The 10,259-nt window shown below is 43.1% G+C and overlaps 1 protein-coding gene across 3 annotated transcripts in view; it reads left to right on the top strand.

Moving 5' to 3' along the window:
• The first annotated feature begins 235 nt into the window (after positions 1 to 235).
• The window catches only part of KCNA1 (potassium channel, voltage gated shaker related subfamily A, member 1), a 100,559-nt gene continuing 90,535 nt past the window's right edge, over positions 236 to 10,259 (top strand). For 2 of the 3 annotated variants that reach the window (XR_001411525.1, XM_014938409.1), the window contains exon 1: positions 236 to 1,542. Coding sequence is in view for 2 of the 3 variants with exons in the window: in XM_014938409.1 (XP_014793895.1) it covers positions 667 to 1,542 (876 nt within the window). In the remaining variant the exon portion in view is untranslated. Of the gene's footprint in view, positions 8,912 to 10,259 lie in introns of those variants that run through there. The other variant, XM_014938408.1, reaches the window with a different exon arrangement.

Below are 10,259 nucleotides of genomic sequence, written 5' to 3'. Positions count from 1 at the left end.
GCGCACAAGGAGGAGAGGACCGGGGCGGTGTTGGAGGGGGGGGGGGAGCAGGGGATGGAAATTTGCTGAGTTGGCATTGCAAGGACTCGCCTCCCTCCCAGCCGCCCCGTGATTTATTTATTTATTTATTTATTTATTTATTTATTTATTTGTGTGTATGTGTGTGTGTGTGTGTGTGTGTGTGTATGGTAACTTCGTGACAGCAGCCGCAGCGATGGTCAAGTCGGGAAGAAAAGTGGACGGATCGAGTTAAAGGCAAAAGGAGACGGCTGGGGAGGGGACCCCAGCCTGGGGGTGCACTCCATAGACCTTCAGCCTTCCCGGCTTGGGGGACAGGACCCCTCACCTTACCTGCCCTCTTCCCCCCCTGAAGGTACTTCTTCCCTCTTTCTTCACCCTCCTATCATCCCCGATGCCTTTCCCTTTATCCCACCTCTACCTTCCCCTTTTGGATACTTCCATCCTTTAGGCTCCTTACCCATCCCTTCCTCCAGCTCTCCATCCCAACTCATCATCCCTCCCTGCAGACTCTGAGCCTTTCCCCTTCCTCCTTCACTGAACTGCCCTGGGGGCTCTCTGCTCTCCCTCCACCCTCCTTCCCCCTCTCAAGTCCCTCTCCCTCATTTCTCCTCCCCTGCCCCTGGATCCCCCTTCCTGTGTGCCACCATGACCGTGATGGCTGGAGAGAACATGGATGAGACTTCTGCGCTACCTGGCCACCCCCAGGATAGCTACCAGCCCGCTGCCCATGATGACCATGAGTGCTGTGAGCGCGTAGTGATAAACATTGCTGGACTACGCTTTGAGACGCAGCTGAAGACCTTAGCCCAGTTCCCCAACACTCTGCTGGGCAACCCCAAGAAGCGCATGAGGTACTTTGACCCCTTGCGCAATGAGTACTTTTTTGACCGGAACCGGCCCAGTTTTGATGCCATCCTCTACTACTATCAGTCTGGGGGGCGTCTTCGCCGGCCAGTCAATGTGCCCTTGGACATGTTCTCTGAGGAGATCAAATTTTATGAGCTGGGTGAGGAGGCCATGGAGAAGTTCCGGGAAGATGAAGGATTCATCAAAGATGAGGAGAGACCCTTGCCAGAGGGGGAGTACCAGCGCCAAGTATGGCTCCTCTTTGAATACCCAGAGAGCTCTGGGCCTGCAAGAATCATTGCAATAGTCTCTGTCATGGTGATCCTCATCTCCATCGTGATCTTCTGCCTAGAGACACTACCTGAGCTGAAGGAGGACAAGGAGTATACAGTGCATCGCACTGACAACACCACCCAGGTCTACAAATCCAACATCTTCACAGATCCCTTCTTTGTTGTGGAGACCCTGTGCATCATCTGGTTCTCCTTTGAGCTGGTGGTGCGCTTCTTTGCTTGCCCCAGCAAGACTGAATTCTTCAAGAATATCATGAACTTCATTGACATTGTGGCCATCATCCCTTACTTCATCACCCTGGGCACCGAGATGGCCGAGCGGGAGGGGACTCAGAAAGGAGAGCAGGCCACCTCCTTGGCCATCCTGAGAGTCATCAGACTGGTAAGAGTCTTTCGAATCTTCAAACTCTCCAGGCACTCTAAGGGCCTCCAGATTTTGGGACAGACCCTCAAAGCAAGTATGAGAGAGCTAGGTTTACTAATCTTCTTCCTCTTCATTGGGGTGATCTTGTTCTCTAGTGCGGTATATTTTGCTGAGGCTGAAGAACCTGAGTCTCATTTCACAAGTATCCCCGATGCTTTCTGGTGGGCGGTGGTATCCATGACCACTGTGGGCTATGGTGACATGTACCCTGTGACAATTGGAGGCAAAATCGTAGGCTCCTTGTGTGCCATCGCTGGTGTGCTGACAATTGCCCTGCCTGTACCTGTCATCGTGTCCAACTTCAACTACTTCTACCACCGAGAAACAGAAGGGGAAGAACAGGCTCAGTTACTTCACGTTAGCTCCCCCAATTTAGCATCTGACAGTGATCTCAGTCGCCGCAGCTCCTCCACAATCAGCAAATCTGAGTACATGGAAATCGAAGAGGATATGAATAATAGCATAGACAATTTTAGAGAGGCTAATCTCAGAACTGGCAACTGCACTGTAGCCAACCAAAACTGCGTTAATAAAAGCAAGCTGCTGACTGATGTGTAAACAAAAAAAAAACAAAAACCAAAATCCCCACTCGCAGCTCGAAGACTTTAGTGACACAGTCACACTTTGTAGATGCTTTACTGATAGTCTTTGAATGCTTTATTTATCTCGTAAATGCATTGTTGCATTGCGAATTTTTGCTCAGCGATAAAGAAGCTTCCAGGATCCATGAAAGATAAGATTTTGTTTATTTTTAAAAAGCATTTTCCACCTGGTAAATGATAACCATTTGAACTAGTTTAGTTTTAAGCTGTATGACGGTAGACTTAAACTTTTCCTCTCCCATCTCCTTTTTTTTTTTTTTTTGATGAAGTTAACTTAAACTAAGCAAGACAGTTTTTAGAGCTATAAAGCATATGCATGGATTCCAGTAAAAATATTCTGCAAAACTGCACAGTTGCAAGAAAGTGCATCAGATAATAACAACAAAAAAGATTAGCAAAAACCTACGGCAAGCATTTGCCATGGTTTTTATGAAGGAGCTCAAATTTTCCTTGCACCCCCCTATGTGAAAGATTACATACTTCCAATCTACAGATCCACACAGCACCTTATTAAAAACATACTTAAGCCTGGTCTCTTTTGCTGTCCATAGAAGAACTATTCTAAAAGGAAAATAGCAAACAAAACTGAAGACAAAGCATCTGCAATGCTGCTAAATTCTCCTACATGCAGATGATTTAAACACACTTTTCCTTTTTCCTGTCATCCAGAACTGGATAGAAAACTTTAAGCCCCTCTATTGCAAGATAGCACAATGGAGTTTAATATAAGCATGTTTGAATTTGATACTATTTATTTTATAATCGCATGCCTGAAACGTTACCTCAGACAATAGCGGATAAGCTTTCGTTTGAACTGAATCTTCTAAAAATAGGTCCTTTATCTATCTTTTTTCTTTTTTTCTTTTCTTTTTCTTTTTGATTTGCATTCACCAGAAGTGCACTCCTTAATTTATTAAATCGTTGACTAGTAATTTAAAGTACTGTATTTAAGTGCGTATGTTAGTCAAATGGGAACAATAACTTTTGGAGATCAAAGCATGTTCAAATATTCAGCATTATGGCCTATTTGATTAAGGTGTAACTTGAATTAATTAATGCATGAATTCAATAATAATAATAATAATAATAACAATAATAATAATAACAATAAAAACAAAATTAAAAAAAGTGCTTGCTAGATCGAGGGCCTGAACGAGCTGGTCAGAGAAACCTGATTGTTTTCCTGCATTGCTCAGGGAAATGTGTTGGTTTTTGTCCAGGTGTTGTTGGAAAGGAAAATATCCCATCCCTTAAAGGGAAAGCTATATGGAAAATTAAGAAGTCAAGTTATATATAGCAACACCTAAAATCTAGTATACTTTATAGTTGAAAGGTGCAGATGCATGCTTTTTGGTGCATTCTCAGAATGTAAATGAAACTTATCTATTACATGCATCCAAATTGCAGCAGCTGGTTTCTTTTGCAGTCATTAGTTGAGCCTTTTTTGTATTCCCCTAAAACTCACTGAAGGGACTCAACAGATTGATTTAGGTAGTTGCGCAGTGCCTTTATCTTACATCCCCCCAAATTGCTGAAAGTGCCTCCAGGAACTGAGCTGATCAGAGACAGCGAAGGAAAGGGCAAGACACCAACACAATGGCAGGAATGTTCTGTGCTGGCTCCTGGCACAGCACGGAAGGGTGTAGAGAAAGAAGGAAAGAGCAAGTGTGAGTGAGGGATGCAGAAGAGGCGGGCAGGAGACCACCAGCGCCCATGGGATACCTTCCTTCCCCAGCCAGACCGATGCTGCAGGGCTCAGCATTTCCTTCTGCCAAATAACTCATAGTCGTGTTCAGGCAAGATTTCAAGGTTCCCTAGCTTGTTTATAGAGATGTTGCTGCCATCATTTTGCCTGCCCTTCCTTTCCCTGAGATGGCTTTTTGGAAGCCTCTCCCAGCATGGAGGAACTAGGGACCAGCGTGAACTGCGGCATCGCCCGGTTAGGCAACCAGACTGCAGTGCTGTGCTTTTCTTTCTCTGGATTCCCCAGCAGGTAGGTGGGAGAGGCTTTCCAGTGCCCTCCCACCCTTGTTTCCTCTATCCCATTTTGGTCAGATCTCAAATCCCATCACAGATCCTTTGAGCCATGTTCTTCTTTCTGGTCCCTAACCTTACTCTACTTCCACCATCATCTGGTGAAGGAAGCAACACTAGAGGAAGGTATCTTCTGCAATATGCCAGCCTTGACTGCTAGGCCCTGGAAGATAATAACCTTTGATCTGAACGAATGTAGGCACTAATCCTTATTTTTTAAATGGACAAAGTTGAGGATCTTCATTCTGCACTTAGCATGTGGCCAACTGCTTTTCAACACTTCCCCTTCCACATTGTACAGATCCTTTCTTCCCCTATCTTTCTGATAGATGTATATATGTGGATAAACATATATGTGTGTCTGTGCATGTGTGTGTCACACACATACGCAGACACACACGTATATATATATATATATAAAAAAAATCAAGGCACTTAGAGTTAAAAACCGACCCTAACTCTGCAGTTACGCACAAGCCTGACCTGCCAGGTTTCCGGGAAGACTTGACTTTATTTCTCACTGTGTGGCTTCTGTGAATCTTAGCGGTGAGAAAGATATCAAGAACTGAGGGAGCTCTAACTCCTGCAAGAAATCACAAAGCATCAGATAAAACAGGGCATTACATCCTCTAGGTAGATGTTGTAAAGCTTCCTTCCTGTCCCTTACTCACGCCCCTGCCCATCAGACACTTCTCTCCCTGTTAAATTCTGGTCATCCTGATCTTCCCAAATTCTTGAATTCAAGGATATGACTTTTCATGTCAAAAGGGACTTTCACTGCTGCACTCAGCTTATAAAAAAAAAAACAACTGACTAAACTAAACAGCAATAATCAATTCAGTGCTGCGGGACTGATGATCAGAAAGTAGCATCTGGGAGATGAGGCCTCACTTTGGTAACTTAACTTCTGCCACAGTTGGGTTTGCACACCTTAGTTTAATGAGCAGAATGATAATCATTCTGTATATGTAAAGAGAAAAGTGCTGCATGCAGCATGCTGACTCTTCGTCAGGACACAGGGGTGGATCATTAGGACTCGAGGTGTTTTGAGGAGCCTGAATATTGCTTTGTCCATTTATAGCTCACTGCAAAGGATCTCAACACATATGGAGTACAGGAATTAAATTCATGTAGCATAGGCATGTGCTTTTGACAAGTTTGACACAAAAAAAGAACCCTAAAAACAACACCAAAAAGCTCTTACTCCCTTCACACAGGAGTGCTGAAATGTCTTTGTGGGCCTGAAGGTGCACTTAAAAAACTGTCTGTTCTTACCAGTAAGCATCCTCCCTTCCTTTCTTTCTTTCTCTTTTCCTTCCTTCCTTCCTTCCTTCCTTCCTTCCTTCCTTCCTTCCTTCCTTCCTTCCTTCCTTCCTTCCTTCCTTCCTTCCTTCCTTCCTTCCTTCCCTCCTTCCCTCCTTCCTTTCCTCCTCTCTCTCTCTTCCTTTTTTTCTTTGTCTCTTTCTTTTTCTTTTTTTCTCCCCTTTTGACATATGTTTCCTTTTGCCACACATGAGCTCTATGGTGTTGTTTATGTCAGTGTAAGAGGACTGGAAGTGAGCTGATGGCCAGTTTAGTTCATCTCTAAAAGAATCAAGATACCCTCATTCATTTCAAATGGACCCCCAGAAGTGATGCCCATGTTATGCTGGACAGAGATACCAGTAGATATGGCAGCCTTAGCTGGGTTGTAGTATGATGAGGCAAGGCAGCTATTCCAGCATAACGAGTCACGACCCAAGCCTCCTTTACCAGCCATTGCTTTATGCCTCTCTGTAGATCTCACCCAGCTTTTTTCTTCATCCACTCAGTGAAGGGGATGAGGGAACTTGCCGTGTGCAAGGCAGCAGTGCACTGCAGTGCAGAGGCAGGAACGAAATGGAGAGGCAGTGGGCAGGCATCCCATAGGCTGGTATCACTGCCAGAATTCCCCATCTGGTCCTACCATACTTAGCTACAGAGCACTAGGGAACAGGCAGAGGAGCAAGGGGGAGAGTGAAAATGCAAGGCTCCGTACCCCCTTCCTTCACAGAACTCAGAGGTGGCTGCCAAGAGCTCAGATCCTCTCCGTGTGGCAGCTCCGTTAGAGACAATGAACTGGGTTTGCTTGTCTTCAGGAGGGAGTTAGTGTGCAGCAAGCCAGGGTGTGAGTTCACAGCATCCTAGCGAAGCCGTGCAGATTCCCTGCATGGAGTCTCTTAAGCCTTATCTCCAACTGGGGACTTCTGGAAAGCTAATCCGAATTAAATGAAAGGTGTGCATTTAAAGTAGATTTGTTAAACTGTTTTAAAGCCCAGCATGGACATTCTGTTGCAGTATAAAAGCAACCTTAATCTGATTTGGAGTCATTCTTTTTGGAAGGAGAGTAAGCTGAATTGAATTAAGGCTGCTTTAATTCTGAACACAATGGGGCTTAATGCAGTTTACCTCATCTGCCTCACAAGTTCATTCGGACAGATAAGCCTGTATAATCATTAAATGTAATGGAACTGACCCTACTTTGCAGGGGGTGGCTGGGCCCAGCGTGGCCACGTGCTACAAAACTCTTAGTACATGAGTGCTGGAAACTCACACCCTGGCTTCCTGAGGGCTAACGACGTTCCTGGTCACAGTTCTAGTGATTTCCTTCCCTTGTTCCTGGTTTACGCATTCGTAGGTGTGTGAGGAGAATCAATCCCGCTGCCTTCTGGGAAGCTGACAATGATCATGGCCCAAGGAAATGAATTCCCACTTACAAAGTCTCTAGCTGTGTAGGTGCTTAACCCAATGTACTCTCGATCACGTGGACGAGCACCTGAAAGATGGTGCGCAGCACTAGAGGCAGGACAGAATTCGGCAGAAGTCCTCTTCTTTTCAGCAGTGATTTTGCCCAAGTAGAGATTTCAGGGGTCAGGCTCTTCTTAGCAAATCAGCTGTGTTATCAGTCATTAGAGGCTGTGTTGGCCCAAAACAGCAATTGGAGCAGTGGCAACTTTTTATTGACACTTTTTTTTTACGAAGGGACAATTGTTTTCGTTAGACAGAAGTACAGAAAGTTTGCTTCCATTACGAGAGAGCTGAAGCCCAAGTGTAACGTAACAACCTGCTTATTTTTAAGCATAAGGAACTGAGGGCAAGTTTCACTTTTTCATAGTTCACACTTGGACAGTGCAGTTTCTTATAGGCACATGTGTTAACAGGAATAAAATAAACACCAGGACAGGAACATCTGAAACGTATTAGAAAAAGGTGGAAAGATGTATTTTAGAATAAGATCTTCTGCATACGTATGTAACATATGGAGAGAATATATTCCTTTCCAAACGTTAGCTCGATAACTGTTTTTAGAGGGGTGCCATTCTGGATTAATTAATTTCCCCTGATACGAAGAAGAGGGAAGTACTGCAGCTTTTCTAGGGACGGTCTGATCCTGTAGGCTTCCAGCAGCCCGGTGTCACTGGTTGTCACAGTAGTTTCAGACTGGCAGGAATGCAGAACCAGCTCCTAAGTGTGATTTACCCTCCACAGCCACAGAGCTGGATGGAATTGGAAAGCTGTCCTTGCAATTGCACAACATGGCAAGTTTGTTCCAGACCTGACTACCACAAGTCTGAAACAGGCTCCTTTTCCGAGATGCTTTAACCAGGGACCTACATTACAATTTCTTTTGGACTTATTTCAGGCTGAGTTTCGTTTTCTGTTTTCTGGGTTTTTTTCTGGCTTTACTTAATCCGGTGTAGAGAATTTCTTTTTCCTGAAATGCTGATCAAGTATTCTTAAAGGTGTCAGTATTCGTATCTGCAAAAATGAAACGACAGGGTGTTCTACAGCTTCACTCAGTACAGGTGAACCTGCCACCGGTGAGGTCAATAATTTATGCTGTCAAGGCATACCATGCTTTGATATTTTCAAAGGAAATAAAATGAAACTGAGGTCTTAACTGAAATTTGTCGCAAAGTATCTGTTAATATGTAATTCTGTATATTTCACCTGTTCACAGGCTCTAGCAAATGTCACTACAAGTTATATAAAAAAAAAAAAAATCATCTTCCATTTCTAGTTTCTACAATAAAATGAAGACGTTGCATTCTGTTCTTTTAGGTGCATCAGTCTTTGATCCATGTTATTGTTTCAGTGACATTTCTATAATGTAATTGGGATCAAATGTATATTTTACTTTTGTACAAAAGTAAAAATGATATTTTTATGACTAAATTTAGCAAACCCTTACTTATAACCTGCTAAGATGAAATCTTTTTTTTCCTTTCCTTTACATGTAAACCATTGTTTTTGCAGTATGTCGGTTTGAAATGAATAAATAACAGCTGTCAATGGAACTGTATATGGCCTCTCAGACACACCTCTGATTTCAAAGATCGAATATTACCAATGTGAAATATATAAACTGAATAGTCTCTATATGAAAGTGCACCATCAGAGCAACAAACCATTTAAGCTGACACAGCTGTACTTATTTCTACCATTTACAAATCGCTTACACTTTGGGTCAAGTATGTACTTCATTGTCACATTACAGCTCATTTTACCTCCGATAGTGAAATCGTTTGACTTATCATTTTTAGAACATCTAATGTTATGAGTTCTTGAACTATTTGAAATGCATAGTTTTCATCTATGCAATTTTACCTGCTTCTGTACTTGTTCATCTGTTCATACTTGGCATCAATTAAAGATAATTTTTAAGGATCTTACCCAGGATTATTCTGTCTGGTTATTTTCTGGAGTCTGGTTTCTCTGCTGTCACTACTGGCCGGTTCTATCCGAAATGAGTGGTTGGTTCATTGATGGTTTCCCTATTGAATGGTATAAGAAATGGCAATGTAGTGAGTGGGAAATGTGGCTGTGGGCTTTGAGAGGCTTGTAAATGTTAACTCAAGCTTTACAGCATAATTAATCCAAGGGTTTGGCTTCCAGAGGCTTTGGATCTAGCCTTGAGCGAGTAATGTTTTGGGGCCAAACTCTGCTGCCTTCACTGCTGAGACAGCACTCAGTTCCACTAAAACCAGTGGAAATAAGATTAAGCCTACTGATTGTGTTCTCTGAAGGCTTGTGGGTATCAATTAGCATGTTACAGCTACAGTCCTGGATCTGAACTATTGCCTGTAGCCTCATCGTGTAAGTGCTGAGCTGGAGTTTCAAACACTGTGTGACTGAGCATGGGTTTAGGGTTTGGTTGAATGTAAGCAAGTCTAACTTGGTCTTGGTTTTGTTTGAAATTTGTTTGTTTTTTTCAAGGTGCATTTCATGCAAACTGGTCTGATACAGCCGTGCCTGCCATGTCTCAATATTGTATTACCTATAAAGAAGGCAAGGACATAAGTGTTAATTATTTTATGCTAAAGCTATTGTGTGCTAGAAGGCCATCTATAAAGACTACCAGGTCTTTCTGTAGGTAGGTGCAGTTTGTAACAGTGGGTTACATACCGACTAGAGTGCTGCTTACATATGGTGAAATGAAGTGAAAATATGCTAACCTCACCTGAGCCAAAACGTTTTGTGTGGCCTGTCTTGTGACTTTGCTTATTTGTTTTGCTTTCTTGGTTAAGAAAAGCTTTAATCAGTGAAATCCTCATTCATGAACAGGATCGAGTATATTTAGTCGGTCTTGTTGAATCTCACAAACTGACACAAGTTGTTTTGTTGAGCTGACAGTAAGGATCTGCAGTTATCAGTCTTAAATGGGTGCAGTCCAAGGTGTTTGTCTGTTAGCTGCTCTGTGGTGGTGGTCTTAATTAAATGAGATACTCACGTCCGTGCCTCACTTCGGGAGTGTGGTCACTGTGATTGAGTTTTGATGACTCTAGGTGTGTCTAAAGTCTCATTGCTTCTTCCTTTTATTCTTTTCTGTGTAAAAAAAATTTAAATGCTCGTTAATCACCTCTACAGTATCAATATTCTCCCTTTTGTCCTTAGCAAAGCTCCTGTAGCATTGTTTGGGTCAAATTGTAATGTTGCTGCATGAACTGTGTTCCTGATTCCGAATTCACTTGCCGTATAACCCGTTTCTGTATCCCTCTACTGGTTTCCTCCCTTCTTGCC

The sequence above is a fragment of the Calidris pugnax genome, unplaced genomic scaffold, assembly GCF_001431845.1.
Source record: "Calidris pugnax isolate Ruff unplaced genomic scaffold, ASM143184v1 scaffold47, whole genome shotgun sequence".
NCBI classification, from domain to species: domain Eukaryota; kingdom Metazoa; phylum Chordata; class Aves; order Charadriiformes; family Scolopacidae; genus Calidris; species Calidris pugnax.
Note: the sequence above shows the minus strand (reverse complement) of the source record. Positions and strands in the feature narration are given on the sequence as shown.